This window comes from Solanum lycopersicum, chromosome 7 (assembly GCF_036512215.1).
Source record: "Solanum lycopersicum chromosome 7, SLM_r2.1".
Classification (NCBI taxonomy): Eukaryota; Viridiplantae; Streptophyta; class Magnoliopsida; order Solanales; family Solanaceae; genus Solanum; species Solanum lycopersicum.
This window is the reverse complement of record NC_090806.1, coordinates 63,904,721-63,922,157: the sequence shown is the minus strand read 5'-3', so window position 1 is coordinate 63,922,157 and position 17,437 is coordinate 63,904,721. Positions and strand designations below refer to the sequence as shown.

Below are 17,437 nucleotides of genomic sequence, written 5' to 3'. Positions count from 1 at the left end.
GTGTTGTGCTTGGAGTGAATGGTAACCTGACTTGTCTTGCCATTGGACATATGGTGCATGTGAAAGGCTGTTTAGCAGAAAACTTAATAGGAATATTATGTATATTTCTCATTTTCACAAAAGGTACATGGCCAAGTCTATTATGCCACAGTAAATCCACACCATCTTTCAGAGATTCAGGAGATGTACAACTGTTCAATACATCTGTATTATTAGTAGAAGGATTATCAAAGATTACAGGAACCTTTCTAGATTGTTTAACAGATGATTTGTTATAAGATGAAGCTGGAAATGAAGAACACCTACAACTATGGGATATGCAATTACAAACAGAATCAGATGTATGAGTAGTGTCATTCAAGCATCTCCCACACATGTAGTAAATGCCATCCTTGCTACTACCAATTTCCTGAGGCCTCTTCATTGAAGGGGCCTGTAATAGACAAGTTGTATCAGTAAACGAAAGTATGCATTTCATTGAAGAGACTAGAGACTGGACTGAAATGAGATTATACTTGAAAGAAGGAACATGTAAGACCTTGTTTAAAACCATTTTAGATGAAATATGTACATCACCATACTCTGTCACTTTAACTTTGTAACCATTAGGGAGTGAAACAAGTATAGGATAGGGTAATGTTTGAATGTTTGTTAGTGAAGATTTGTTATATGTCATATGGTTTGAAGCTCCTGAGTCAATGATCCATAAATCAATACTTGATCTAGAACATTTGCATGAAGTAATACCAAAGTCAATAGAGGAAGTGCACAGTATTGTACCTGCAACAAACTCATGATATGACCATACTGTTCTTGTGTAATGACAACATTTGAATTACTGTTTTCTTGTGAGCATTCTTCCCCATGTGCATTGGCTACAATTCTTCTTCCTCTGAAGTTCTAATTGTCATTTTGCCTGTGTTGTTGTTGTGCATTGTTTGTTCTATTGTTAAAGGTATTATTCCTTGGAGGATATCCACGCAGCTTGTAGCACTTCTCCTTAATGTGACCTTGTTTCTTACAAAAATCACAGATTATAGTGCTCCTGTTGTTGTTGGTGTTGGAATCATTATTGCTTGAAAAATTTGTTCTGTAACCTCTACCACCTTGTGATCCTCTACCAGCATTCACATTCAATGAAATCGATTCCATAGGTGTACGACTAGCAGGTCTGTATTCTCTTTGTTTTTCCTCTTGTATCAACAAAGAGAAAGCTTGTGCAGTGGAAGGAAGAGGGTTCATCATGAGTATATTCCCTCTAATCACAGTGTAAACCTCATTTAATCCCATGAGGAATTGTATTAGTCATCTGTCCTGTTCAGATTTGTGTACACTATCCTTGGCACCACAAGTACATGTACAAGTGCATATGCTCTTTGCATTCAAGGTGTTCAACTCTTCCCAGAGCTTCTTCAGCCTTGTGTAATAGACAGTGATATGTAAAGTTCCTTGGGTCAGATCATCAATTTCTTTCTGAATTTGATACAACTTCGCACCATTTGTTTGGTCATACCTGTCTTCTAGTTCCTTCCAAAGTTCAGAGGAATTGTTGACATATTCAACACTGTCCGCAATCTCTTTTGTAAGAGAGTTCAAAATCCACGAAGTAACCATATCATCACACCTCTGCCATTGACGAGATTGAGAAGGATCAACTGGCTTCACACAGCTTCCATCAATGAAGACCAGTTTGTTCTTCACAGATAGAGCTCGCAGTATGCCTCTTCTCCAAGATCTGTATCCAACTCCATCAAATTGAGTTGGAACAAGTGATATTCCTGGATTATCTGAAGGGTGGACATAGAAAACACTGCTTGTATCAATTCTAGTAGCAGTTCCTTCAGTAGTGGTTCCTGTCATGATGAATCAACGAATTGAAAAACAACAAAAATAGATCGAAAATAGATCTTGATGATGCAGAAACGAGAGAAATCAACGTGGCTCTGATACCATATCAAAACCCACTGTATCAGTGAGTAAAAGTGTGCAATGCAGCTTCCTATGGACAGCTAGCCATTAATGGTGATTAACGAAGAATGAGAAGAAAAGAGTGTTTGTGGATTCTACCAGGCAAAAACTACCCTTTCATACATCAACAATACACTATATACATGTGATTGAGAATCTTCTAGAAAGGAATCAAAATGTAACTAACTAATGTAACTAACTAACAGAATTTGTTAATACACTATTAAGCTACTATTAACATAGACAATTAGTTGTAATTCTCAATACACTTTCTTTGAGTGCATAACTTCATATTATACAAAACGTCAAAACTTGAAATAAAAACCTTATTCCTTTTAATTTCTCTGTGTTGCACTTGAATAATTCTTTTCATGTTAATTATCATTATTTCTAATTTATGAATGTTTGGTAAAGTTTTATTATTATCTTGTCACGTCAAGTCAATTTATTGGAAAAGTCATATATTTATTTTATAAACATTTTCTTATTTGCTAAATTAAAAACTAACCAGTTATGAATCAAAATAAATAATATGAAAATCAATAAAAATATTTAATCGATTTAGTTATTAACAAGTAAAATTAAAAATCTAATTTAAACTAGTGGAACTTATTATATTTTGTCACTACGACTAAAATAGATGGGAAACCTGGGAGTAGGTAAGATTGGTGCTCTCAAGATAGCAGCATGGCTAGGCTCAAGGGGACAAGAAGATATTATTAGCAACCAATAATACAAACACAAAGATATATAATTAATCAATTAATGGCATTGGCTTTTTGTGCATGTGGTATGGATTAATTTTATGCCTAAAGAATGTGGGAACCCCTACTAATTTGTGATGCAACAATCACCTGCACATCTAATATCACACCTGCAGGTCAAGTTAGTAGCGGAGTCAAAATTTTTTGTAAAAATTTTAAAATATGAAAAGACAAATATATGAAGAAGTTAAAGTAGCTAGGTTCAAATTAAATTTAATATAAACAGTATAATTTTATGGTGAATAAAATTTGAATGAACTCCTTGTCCCTGACTGGCTTCGCCCCGGGAGCAAGTGGAATACTCTCTCTATATATATCTACTTGTAAAATTCAAAGTAGTTTAAAAGTGAGGTAATCTATCAATTAGCTGGAACCCTATAGCTGGTTAGAGATTTGTTTTCCTCTTATCTACTTGTAATAGGTAGTAGATACTTTCCCTTGAATATATTGGGATCCTAATTAATGTGTATGTTTAACTACAATGATCACTATCTTAATTAATTTCATTTACATAAATAACAATAACGAACTACTAAGATATTTTAGAACCAAAGCATGGTGTCAAAGGAAGAACACTAGGGAGCGGCTCAATAGAATAGATGATCATTTTCACAAAATTCAAATGGCTATTTAGGCAGTGATTTTTATTTTTTTTTAAAAAAAATCACATTTAGCAAAATCGCTACAATAGCAGCGATTTTGCTTTTTCCGGTGAAGAAATCATTATTGTTCCAGCAATTTTTCCATTTTTGTTAATTAAATTTTTATACCATTTTAAAATTTTTGTTAATATTTTATCCTTTAAGTTCCGGACTCACTTCTTGATCATGCAGAACAAGTTTGGGCAAGTATCTTAAGCTAAATATGGTGGATATTATTTTAAGAATGAAATATCTAAAGCTCCGCCATTAAAATATAAAAAATTAAATAATATATTGGTTATTTCTATATCTTATTTAAATATTTCTAATATAGACTTTCAGTTTTATTTGTTCTTTTAAAATATTGAAAGATTTTTTTCATGTTTTATTTTTTAGAATTAAATATTTATTTTTTAAATTATTTTCTAAGATATTATTTAATAGGGTGAAATACTTATATTATTAATTAGTTTTTTAATTGATATATTAAGTAAAAGTAAACGGAAAGGATAATTTTCTTTTTCTCTTAAATTGGATCGATTAGTCCACATAGGTGAACCACCCATAATAAATATCCAATAAATCTCAATTGGCACGTGATGGACTAAAATCCAAGTCAATGCCATATAAGTAAGCTATACAATTTATAGAGGTTTTGACCAAACTAAGTCATTATATAAAGTCATTCATCAAAATAATGTTTTTCTAAAATTTTACATAATTAGTATAAACGTATTTCACAGTAACATTTTAGGATATATTTTATTTTTTAAAAGTTGATGGCGTCAGATTGATATACGTTACTCATAGTAACATTTTACTCCTAAAACATTACTATGAGTAACGTTTTAGGAGTAAAACGTTACTGAAAATGACGTTTTACGAGTAAAACGTTACTTAAAGTAACGTACATCAATCTAATGTTGTTAGTTTTTAAAAAATAAAATATACCCTAAAACGTTACCGTGAAATACGTTTATACTAGTTCTGTAAAATTTTAGAGAAATGTATTACTTTGGTAACTTATTTTATATAATGGCTTAATTTGGTTAAAAATTCCAATTTATAGGAAAAATAGTTTGTGCAGACTTACTAGCATAAAAAAATTATCATATTCATGAAACTATTTTGGAACTTTATTTACGAATTAGATATTTTTTCTTTTAAATTATTAGTCTTTAATTTTTATCCCTTCACAATAGAATTTATGCTTAGTAATGTATAAATTCTTTAAAAATTGAAAATTCGTATGGTCTATGGATATAACATTATATGAAATATATATATATATATATATATATATATATATATATATATATTAATAACGGGATAGTGAACAATACTAAAACAACTAATTTGATATTTTGTAGCTATATACTGTTTCTAGAGTAAGAAATTTTGAAGTTGAGACTAGCTTGAGTTTGTTTAGATTGATTTTTAGGTTTTTGACTTATAAATTAAATATTATAAATTTTGAAATCTTAATATATGATTTTTAACTTATGTTTATCCTTTTGACTTAAAATCAACTGATTATAAGAAACATTAATGAAGCGCTTGCTTGAAAGCAAGCCCTAACTGCTAATTGTTTGTTTCTTCTAATTTTTCTCCCTTTTTTTACAATTAATTACTAAGAGAAGGGGTTTCCATATTTGTGAATTTTTGAAATTTATCATTGATTTCGGTCACCACATACATGACCGACTCGGTCGCTCACCTCTCTTTTCTCTCGTTTGCCTCTCTCCTTTCTCGCTTGCACCTCTCTCTTTATGACATGTATCTAGGGTGATTTAATGTTTTCGAATACATTGACTTTCTTATACTTTATAGTGTAAAAAATATGTATTCAGATGTATTTGACTTGAATTTGATATACAATTATTAATTAGTTTATTGATATGTAATTATTTCAAACTATGGAGAGAATTTGTGAAATGGTAAGAATATTTATTTAATTAAGTAGTTCTTCTTGAGTTTTTGGTCAAAACATTCTTAACCAATATCCTTAACTTAAATTACATCCTTAAATTATTATTTTTAACCAAAAACACATCCTTCAAGTAATTTAAACTCAACAACTTTCATCCTTGCGTGAAAAAAGTTTTACGGTCACCTGTACATGTTTTTGTGTAGAATCCATTAATTATTTGATAAAAAATTTAACAGAAGGATGAAATAGGTTGAGTTTTAAATACTTAAAAAATACTTTCCGTTAAAATTGATAATTTAAGGATGTGGTTTAAATTGAGTGTTTTGGGCCAAAAACTCAATTTAGTTTTGGGAAAATTGTATATAATAATAAATTAATAATCAAAAATAAATTGAGTAGCTAGGGTTTGATTTAATTGTGCTCCATAACAAACGTTTGCAAAAAATTTTCTGGCGCCTCTCTCCCAAATATCTCGCTCGCCACTTTCCTCCAGTCTCTCGCTCGCTTCCTCACTTTTTATACAAGCACAAGTGTATAAAAATTGTTTCTAATTGTATAAAGCAGAGAAAATTGTATAATTACATATATTTTTGTTCCCCTCTTCCAGATCTCGCTCGCCACTCTCTTTAATCTCGCTCATCTCCCTCGCTTTTCTCACTAATACAAACAGAAGCGAAATGTATAAATTGTGTTTATGTTTGTATAAAGCGTGAGAAAATTGTATATACACATGCAAGTACATATATTTTCGTCCTATACACTTATAATTATACAATAAAAATACTCACCTGCGCAGTTTCTTTTGCCTTTCTCTCTTTCTTGTTTTATACAATTTTCAACTTGTATCTAATTTCTCTCTTTCTCGTTTTATACAATTCGATTCAATTGTATATTCCTTGTCAAGTCTCTTTTATCTTTCTCTCTTTCTCATTTTATACAAATTCAAATTGTATATAATCGTTCTATACACTTATAATAATACAATTCGTTTCATACATTTCGTTTTTATATAGTTCTCTGCCCAACTGTCTTTCTCTTTCTTGTTTTATACACTTTGTTTTATACAATTTGCTTCAATTGTATATGTATAGCGAATTATACAATTTATATGTTTGCTATGGAGCGCAATTATGAAACTTTTCTTTAGCGTACAAATATAAAAATTTTATTTGCTATGTGTGAAAGTTGTCTTTTTTCTTCTTTTTGTCCTCATGGACCAGCCTGTTGGTTCTTTTCTTTTCATTTGAATGAGAACTCAGCCACAACACAAAATAGTAGCCCAAACCATTTATAACTCAATTTTGTTTCTGGGTTTTTTTACTGTCAACTATGATATTTAACAGTTGATTTGACACATAGTGGCAACCCATTCAAGTTGAATTTGGGCCTATGAGAAGCCCAATCCAATTAATTGTTGTATGTTTAATCATACTGTGGTCAAATTAAAATATTCAAACTCATGACAAATTTCTGGAGTTTATTATATGATTAAATATTAAAATTCTATGTAGATAATCGTGAAATAATCTTTTTTTTGAGTATCTTGAAAATGGGTGGAGCAAGAAGCGAGCATATACAGATTCGATCAAATTTAATAATTTTTGTTCATATAGTTTGTATTAAGAAGGTATACATATTAAGTTTGGATCCAATTATTAATACTTGAAACTTTTGTTATAAAATTTCAGCACATATAAAATTAAAATTCTAATTTCCGCCTCAACCAATTTTGTATTCCAAAAGTCCCCTTACTCATGCGTGGTGTGCTTGCATGTACTTCAAGATTAAATCTACTATTCTCTCCAACTTGTTTTTAGTTTAAAGTACTTAATTTAGGGAGGCCTATATGCATCACAAAAAATGTTTCGTTCGTTCCTTTTTACTTGTCAAATTTTACTTAAAGAAGTCAATTAAATTAATATTTGAAATTAAATTAAACTAAACTAGATTAATTCAATATTTCAAAATTTAGATATTACAAACTATATAAAAAAAAACACTATATGCTGCAATTTTTCTACATCTTATAATTTTGATCAAAATCATGCCGTTTAACTCTTGAGAAGCAGAATGTAACAAATAAAAGCGAACTAATCAGAGAAAGTATTAAGTTTCCATGAACTAAGTCACTTAAAAGATAGCTTCAAATAAAATGTTACATTATGGTGTTGATTATCTAAATTAAAGGTTATTTCTTTCACTTTCAATAAATCAAACTCACTGAAATAATTCATTGGGTCCCCATTTCTATTGTTCTGTGTTGAAATTGAACTCACATTAGCCATTTTTTTTTTCAAATTCACTTTTGATTTAACCATGATATTTGATGTGGTCCAAATTAGAAGTAAAGATAAGAGTTTTGGCTTCTCCTTTGGTATGATTAGACACCCCTCTACCCCTTAGCATCTTTTGTCACTATATATATATATATATATATATAAAACATTAGGTCCACAATGAAGTCAATAATTGGGGTTGTCAGCCAAGCACAAATTCAAAAGCATTGGATTGTCCCATTCCCCAAAGGATGATATTTCCTTTGTGGATGATCCAAAAGCAAGGGTACTCGGCCTACAAGTTCAACTGAATTCAATAATGTTTGTTTAAGTATTATTGTATGTGTATTTTAAATTTTTTAATGTGTACAAACAATATTAAACTTATGATTTGATTATTAACACTTGAAATCATCGTTGTAAAATTCAAAAATCATAAAATTAAATTTTTTGATTTTGTCTCGAAGTTTAAAAGTACCCTCCATGGAGAACTCATTTCATTTCAAAAATTAGCCCCACAACTCTTTGATTGGAAGGCGTAATAAATAATTTCACTGGCTCCAGCTGTTTCTCTTTATTACTTTCACTATATTATTAATAGAGTTTTAGTGCTTTATAAGGTATAAAAAAAATGAAAGATACTGTAGATAATGATTAATTTTACATAATTCCATTGATAAAGGATGTAATAGTTTATTTATATGATTTTGGATGATTCTTATTGCATTCTTTATAATAATGTTACAGTCAGATTCATCTCAATTTTTGTTTATCAGTTTTGAGATCATATTATATTGTTCATGTTCAAGTTAACAGGCGGCTAGGTGTGCGAGGTTTTCATTTTCAGCTTTTTGTATCAATTACATAACCTCTTTTGGTATTATCTTGATCAATTTTTGATTAATTTTGAGCTAACTTTTGGAGTTAAATTATATTTAAAATTCATTTCTTTAATCATAGTAAAAATGGATATAAAATGATGGTCATTATACAATGATTAGTTTAGCTAATGGCATATTTATGATTTTATATAAGGAATATAATTATGAACACAGTTGTATCACACTTATACATTAGTGCATGGTATTGGTGGATATCAATACTCCTTAAGTAGGTGGCAATGTCATAATTATATTGGGATTACAAAATAGATTTTAAAGTTTAGGTCAAGCAGTAGGAGCCTTTCAATAGCCCTATTTGTGATAAATATATTCATTAGGGTATCTAGTTAGAGATTAATTGACTTTTAACATTGAATTATTGAGGCATAAAGGTCATCAGAATCAACAGACAAAAACTATTAGTGCCACTTACGTTAATAAGTATTAATTTTAATGGCTCAGTTGATTCTATCTGAGAATCTGAATTTTTATTTTATTAGTGAGGATTTAATTCTCCACATTATAATTTTTCTTCCCAGTTTTGATGAAAAAAATTCTCTTCTATATAATTATTTTTTTTTTAAATGAGAAAATAATCTTTCAAATGAAAATAAAAAAATAAATTGCATAAGCATCATTGAACGTTGATCTTTATCGTCTTCACTTTAGAATATATCTCATTTTTAATCCACAACTCTTTGTAAACCTCATCTTCACCAACCTACACTCTATCCCCCACCCACACCTCCATAATATTTTATATAAATGATATATGTTAATGCTTTTAATATATGTTATAATTTGATTACCTTTAAAACATTTTTCTTTAAAAAAATCACTTTTTTAAGAAAATATTTTTACCTATCAAACATACATAAACAAAAGAGTAAATGCCCAAGAGGTATACGTAATTTAACTAGTCTTATGAATTAATTTTCTTCATTTTTTTTGTTTACACTTGTTTGTTTGTTTAAAAGAAGGGTTGTGGTACAATAATTCAAAGGTTAATTACTACTCGTGTTCAATATGAATGACTATTCGATGTGATATACAACAGCCACATTAATGCATCTTTCATTTGCTTTGCAACCTCAATAGAGTTAATGTCCCTATCTACGTTATTGTTTCCCAATCTTGGCTCGAACATCTAAAACGTAAAGGCATAACAGAATGATAAATACTTCTTCATCTTTAATAGAATCAGACTCGAATTAAGAAAAGTTTAAATCAATCTAAAGGTAAAAAGCAAGTTCGAATACAAGGCACTCACTCACATATTACAATTCGAGTTTTGTTGATCTTCTCATGCAAAAGAGTGTTCGAATTAAAATAATCAAACTTATTATGTGAAAGTTGATAATTATAAATTTTAATGGCTATAACACATAAAGTTATGTTAAAATTTCATAAGGATAATTTTGAAGTGACACCATGGACCCAAATATTTATACCTATTTTATTTCTCTTGTCCCCACTAGGGGACATGATGCAGCCCGTGAGTTCTTAGCGGGTCCAACGAAGAAAAAAAATTCTACAAAATCATGCACAATTATCACATGGAAATGTGCAAAATTGCCTCATAATCTTAATTTTGTCCACATAAATACATTTTTTTGGTCATGTTTCCGTACACCCCCACAATTTTGATTTAAATTTATTATCTATAATCATTATTTGATTCAATTTCTCATATGATCAAACGTTGACAATTAAGTTGATTTCATTCTTGTTCAATAATAATAAAAATATCTTCAAGTAAAATTTGACCAAGAGAAAAATGCAAATGAAAATACTTCATTAAACTAACATAAACATTAAAACAAAGAGACAATGAAAATTTTTACATACTAGTGGCACAAAAAATATGTAACATGGAGTTCATGTCATTTTTTTCTTTTTTATCTAAATCTTTTTATACAATGCAAGACTGAACTCCAATTTTCCTCCACACCTAGTTATGATTCGTCTTGTGCTGGTGGTGCTGGCACTCAACAGGGGCAACAGGGAACCTAGCGCTATCCGTGCAATAATCGTAAACCATATGGTTCGCCCTGACCCATATCAGCTGGTGACTCTGGTGCAAATTCAACTCGGACATAACAGGTTCATCCCACCAGTACTTCTTCTGCCCATTACTGCTGCAACGCCGAGTATTCTCAGCAGCTGCAACAGTTGCCGGGCACTCACAACCGTTAATCTCAAATCCCTTATAGGATGCTACGAAGGGCGCGTGTGACCAATCAGTCTTAACGAGCCCGCCTTGTGTAGCCCAATCATCTGCATTCCAAATCGAACTATACACACCCATTGGTTGATCCTTGGGGTATGGGATTCCTCTATGCTCCAAATTCGAATGCACTCGAACAGGGGTTTCATCTACCAAGAATCTGTTTACAACAAATTTAAGAAAATAAGTTACTAAAAGGAAAAAATATTCAAGAACTTGAAATGAAAGTTTCAAAAATTAGATACGTACACAACTTGACGTTGATTCCACATGATGGAATAAGAGTGAAAATCCTTCGATGGGTCGAACCAAAGCTTCAATCTCTGTTCTCTGTTACCAACACCATTGACATACACATTTGTTTGTACTGTATATGGTTCACCAGTTGTATTGCCTAAAAATTCAAAATCAAACTCATTGTGGGTTGGTCCATCTGATGACATCTGCAATTTAAACACAAGTAAGAACAGAGTCCATTAGATTATACATAAAATCAGCTTCAACAACAACAGATGATTTTCATCATTAAACTCAATCTATTAGAAGAAAAAAAACGAATTAAATGCTTGATTTATCACAATTTAACATGGTTCACAGATCTTAAAATTATAAGCCAATGCATGTACTGAAAAAAATCTGATATAATCATAATGACACACTACTAACATTTGTCTGCCATTAGAAATTTCATTCTACCCCTAAATAAGTGTTGTTGTAGCAACCCAAAGAAAAATCATTCCCAAAATCAATGTTCTCGTTTCAAAAATTCAAGATAAAAACTGGTACTATATTCTTAAAAATATACATTAAAGAAATTAGTTTTAGACTTACATAGAATGCAGTGACAGTTCCAGCAGAGTCACCTTCAACAAGCTTAATCTGAACAGTAACTTTCCCAAACATATATTTGCTCTTAGATTGAAACCCAGTACCTAAAATTTCACAAATAAGCAAAGCAACCAAAAATATCTTTAAGTAATCAACAATACACCATTAAGAAAAACTCAAAGAAAGTACCAGAAAGATGATCCAATTTCATTCTAAGAATCTCTCCTTCAGTTGTCAAATGGTCAAAAGCCCAACTGGGTTGATAAAGCTCCTCAAATTTTGCAGAGCTAACCAAACCCACCATAAACAGCATCACAAAGCTCGAAAAAACCCAATTAAAACTCACCATTTTATTTTTTTTAAATTTTCAGAGATTTTATGAATATATGTTTTGTTTAAGATGAAAAAGAAAGGTGAAATGGAGTGCATTTTATAGCAAAAATGAGAAATCATACTGCCACGTCAACAAACACTTAAGTCACACGTCATTGTCCACGTAGGACAAGATAGTCGATGTGTCAGATAGTGAAAAAATTAAAAAATATTACTCCCTCCGTCTGGTGTGTCATTGTCGTGTTTCAAAAGTTAATTTGGTTAATTTTTAAAGTTAAATTAAATTATATTAATTTAGTATTTTAATAAATAAATATATACTAATAAAATTATATAAAAAGTACTATAAATTACAAAAAAAAATTTACATATTAACATCATCAAAAATATATATCTTAAAAAACTAATTAAAATTATTATCATTTAACTTTAAAAATAAAATAGACAAGATAATAACGTACGGAAGGAGTATAGCCGTTAGCAGTAATTGGCTTAGCTGGAATTTAAAAAAAGTTGGTCCCATGGTGGGGAACAGCACAGTAGGTGTAGTCACTGTTGAGAAAAGGATGAGTACTTGTACTTGACTAATAAGAAATTGACACGTGGAATATTACAGCTGGGTTATGGCAGTGTACAGTTGTTATTAATTTTGGCTTTAGCAGATTTTTTTTCTTTTAAAAAAAGGGAAATTCTTTTTCCTTTGTAAAAGCTAAGTATTCTATTCGCGTGTAGTGAAAAAAGACACTCACTTCTTTTAATTTGTACAAGAAAGGTTTATAAGTACACACGTATTTCATATGTATTTATTTGATCAATTTTATATGTTTGGTTGAAGTTTATATGTTGGCGTATCGTTAAATCCATATTATAAGACATATTTATGTATTATGGCAATATTGTATTTTTTATGATTAATATTGTTGAATGCCTTGAATCGGACCCGCTACAAACAGAAAGGACGGGGGTCTCGCTGCCCGGTCAGCGAGTCGGGGGATCCAGGGGGGCGACGCGCCCCCTGGCCTGGGGGTCCGGGGGGGCGGAGACGCCCCCGGCCCGACGGTATACAATGTTGTTGTATTGGGCCCAAGCCTGTTAGGGCGTAGCTTAGCACTATATATAGACGCTATGGGAAACCCTATTCTGTAATTCTGTTTTTGCCTCTCCATAATAAAACTGCTCCCTCTCTTCCCGTGGACGTAGCCAATTTATTGGTGAACCACGTAAACTGTTGTCTTGTTTTTTGCGTTTATATTTTCTCGTATTATCTCAAATTCCGCACAATAAATATCTTTATATTAAGGAGATGTGATGAGGTAAGGTATAAGGTATTAGCGGACTATTGAGGAGAAGGTATAGACGTCGCATATAAATATAATAGGTGGTGAGAGTGTTCTTATTCCTACCTCATTCCGATATTTGGTTGGTTACAACTCGATTTGTGTAGAGTTTATGAGTATTATTTATGATTTATTGTGTATAGGTAAATGTATCTAATTATTGATGTGACGATATATCGCATATACACCTTTAAATCTTTTGCCACTAGATGTTATGTTTTTTTATTTTGATAAGTATTCTTATTTGCTTGAGTGGTTTTTTTTTTGTGGGGTGGGGGGGGGGGGGAGTGTATTGTGGAAATAAACTATTTACCTTCTAGAGATAATGGTAAGGTATGTAGTACTCTATCCTTTCATATCCCGATTTGTGAAATTAAGTGGATTTGTAGTTATTGTGTTATTATTTAGTAGTGAAATGAATGAATTAGGTTACTGAAAAAATGATATTAATACTAAAATAACTATCATAGATATTACGATAAGCTAAACGCGTTAGAAGATTTATTACTTTTTATATATATTGGGAAGCATTCTTTTTCCTAAGGTTGGCCCATGAATAACAAAGAGCGGAAGGAAGGAAAATAAAATGAGGAACATATGGTGAAATATAAGTCTTTTAAATTTGCAAATAATTAGATTTTCAAATTAAATTATATATTAAAAATTTTGATCGAGTATTCGAACATATTATAAAACATCCCCTAAATATTTTCAATTCAAAATTTTTAAAATGTATATTCTCAAATACCCATTATGTGAATAAGTTACTCATTTAAATGTCACATCCACGATCAAATTGATGTTGATTTGTACATAGGAGGAGACATATTTTATAGTTTATATAATCTACTTATTTATGTAACGTGAGCTTATAAACATACACACAAAACCTTTTCGAATATGAATAGAAAGTATTGAACAAAAATATTTTATCATATGTTTATAGGTTTGTTCAAAAATATGTACAAGAAATTTACTACGTACCATATGTTTTTCAAAAATAAAATTATAGTTGCTTGTTGTGGGGTTGTTGGTTACTTTTATTCTTTACATTTGTTTTTGGAATTTGTATAGTGTGAATAATGTCAGTTGCCAGCTGCAACTTTTTGCCAGGGCGCACTCATCATACTCTTAACATCTTTTTTTTTTTCTCTCCTTATATCCTATGCTTTTCCTATTTAAAGCTACTTATATAATTTTGAATCTACAGTGCACACACTTTATTAGCAAGTAACTAAGTATATATTTTAGAGCTTCAACATGCATGTGTCCCATATTACACAACCTATTTAGTAATACTCCGTAGTGAAGTGAGAAATTTTATGAAGAATATTTAGGAATTTATATAAATATAATTTTTTGTATGAATGAGTGTATTAAAAATTTTAAAGGTAAACTATTATATATATATATATATGAAAAAATTGAAAAAAAAAAGAGGCTTTAAAGCTATTGCTAGCGAAATTTAAATTCACAAAAGCTTAAATGTTCGACTCGTTCGAGGTATCTTAAATCGCAAGACTACAACACCTTCTTGTGCTAAGTTTATTTAGAATATATTAATTAATCACTTTGTATATTATTTAACTTATATATACATTATAATTTTTTGATAAAAAATGTCCAATTGAATACCTTAAAGACTATGTAGCTACGCTCTGCATATTTTAATTTATGTGATAGTATTCAAACTTCGTTCGATAATTATATGTTATGAATTTAAGCGATAACCTACATTGTTTTTAACTCGCTAATATATAAAATGTAACACGTAAATTGGGACAAGGTGAGTATCATTTTAAGTACAAAACAAAGAAATATTGTACAGCTGGATTATATTCTCCTCCTAGTAAAGAAGCATACACTAAAAATTGTTTTTCTTTTTGCTAGGGTTTAGTAATTAAATATTACGGTTATTCAGAGAATTAATTATAATTACAAAGAGGAATGTAGCAGGTGAGATCTGGTTCAGACAGATCCCAGATTATCCTCATGTTGAATGTTTTATTTATTTCAATTTGCAGATAAAACAGTTGTCTTCCAATAACTAATAATAGTATATTTATAATCGAATCGTTTATGAATAAGATGAAATATTTCAAAATTAAATTTATATCCATGTAATTAAAGATATGGCTTATCTCACGGGAAATTGATATTTAAAAATTTAATGATATTTTATTATATTCAAAAGGTGAATAAATTATTTAAAAATAACTTTATTCATGAATCGAACTATTCACATGTTACTATTTCGAATATGTTGCAATTATTTTTATTTTTTTTGGGATGGTAAAAATGAATTTCCATAATTGAAATTGGTTTGTTCACCGAAAGAAATGTACTGTTTGATTGGTGTAATGTCAAATCTTCATAATTGAATTGCTTTTTTATTGAAACAAAGAGAATAGTTTTTTATCCTTTTTATTTTTTGGGTTTTCGATAAAGGAGCACCGAGTTGATAGATGTATTTTATGAACTTTATTTATTTAATTTTTTGGCATTCATTTTATTTAGAGAATTGACAATCAATTTGAAAGGAAAAAGTCGGTTACTAAATTATCCCTAATAATTATTTTTAAAATTATTTTTTATCATATTGATATAAGAGAGATTGCATCTTAAATTATTTGAATGCGTCTAGATGTATTTAAGTACGCTCAGATTTATTTATTTCACGATATATGAATTAAATTTGTTTTAGATACATAGTATCCAAATGAAAATTTCATTTATTTCTCTCATCATACATGTGAATCACACCAGATATGTATCTAGTATGATTCATTTGTATCTTAAATACATAACAAAATCTCACTTGTCTCTCTCCCTATTTTAGTGTATCAGGTAGCAAAAATACATGTATCTAATAATATCTTTCTCAATATATGATAGAGAACTCCTAATTAGTGTTAAGATATGTAATATTTTAAAAATATAAATAATAATAATAGTATATATGATAGTAAAATACACCTAATTATGTAATTTCTCCTTTTCTATTGTTGATAAATTTCTAATTCTATTTAAATATGTTTCAAATGGGAATTTATTTTTTTCTATATTTGATAACTTTTTAATTCCAACAATTTCGATGATATATTTATAAATGACATTTTAGTACATCATAAATAATTTCAATTCAATATTTCAACAATTAAAATGATATTTTACTTATTAGAATTCATATCTATAGATAGTTACGCAGAGAGTTATTTCAAATTTGTTTGGAGAGAGCACTTAGCGCATGGGTTGACGTAAGGTTTTAAAAAGACATAAAGAAGGCCAAAAAGTGGAACACAAAGTCCATTCATAGAGATTGTCTTCTTATATAAAAAAAAATAAAAATCTACGCTACATATATATTATTATTATAAATAATAAATGAAAAAAAAATGGTTAGGTTTTTACGATGGTACATATTTTATTTAATTAAATGAGTTTTATGTCTTCCATGCTACGATTCCTTGATGTCCAAATTTAGTGTCAGTATAGTTTATGAAGATGGACAATAATAGCTTCTTAATTAGCCTATCACTTTCAAGTGATCGATCAACTAATATAATGTCAAGAAGTTTTTTAATCGGTGGAGATACGTAAGTTCAAAGGATATATAGAATGTGATCCTGTATATATTTAATTTTAAATTTTTTTTATAAGAATATAAGTAAAAGTGAAACTTTCAATAATTTTACAAATGATATTTTTATAAACGACCTATAATATAAAGAATAATAATTATGATTTTATTTGAGATAGATATTACTATTTGAGTATCATTACTCCATAATAAAAAATATGATTTAAAGAAGAAAGAAATTTAAAACGTCTGACACTTGCATTTTATGCCCAGGACTTACGTTTTTTGCTCAGGGCTTACACCCCAAATTCTAGGACTTACGCCTTATGGAACTACGTCTTCAATTTGCACCCCGAAGCGTTTTTGATACGGCTCGCCCCGAGACTCACCCAAAAACATTTTTTAAACGCTGATGTCAAAAGAAGTGGCATTCGAACAATGTCAGGAGTCCAAATAAAGTCGGACTAAATTTAAATCTTAAGGCTCATTTGAAGACGCCCCCAATAAAATTTTATCTATACCTAGAGCTGGAATTTGAGAGGTCTGATTTCCATTATTATACATAACTAATCCTTCATATGACTTAATAACATTGAGTGATATGTCAACTTCAAAGTTGCTGGCTGAGTCTGCCATACTATTAGTATTCATTAAGACAGTCTTGGTGATGTA

At 29.8% G+C, this 17,437-nt stretch overlaps 2 protein-coding genes across 2 annotated transcripts; both read right to left on the bottom strand.

Moving 5' to 3' along the window:
• Window positions 1-1,305: 1,305 nt before the first annotated feature.
• On the bottom strand, window positions 1,306-1,860 carry LOC138337558 (uncharacterized). Its single transcript, XM_069287480.1, has one exon. It carries the CDS (start codon window positions 1,858-1,860, stop codon window positions 1,306-1,308), a length of 555 nt encoding a protein of 184 aa, XP_069143581.1.
• Window positions 1,861-10,238: 8,378 nt separating this feature from the next.
• XTH16 (xyloglucan endotransglucosylase/hydrolase protein 9) lies at window positions 10,239-11,917 on the bottom strand. The gene is made up of 4 exons (NM_001310479.1): window positions 11,705-11,917; window positions 11,519-11,619; window positions 10,937-11,130; window positions 10,239-10,847 (listed from the first exon to the last, which is right to left on the bottom strand). Exons 1-4 carry the CDS (start codon window positions 11,862-11,864, stop codon window positions 10,412-10,414), a joined length of 891 nt encoding a protein of 296 aa, NP_001297408.1. The 5' UTR covers window positions 11,865-11,917; the 3' UTR covers window positions 10,239-10,411.
• Between the last annotated feature and the right edge of the window lie 5,520 nt (window positions 11,918-17,437).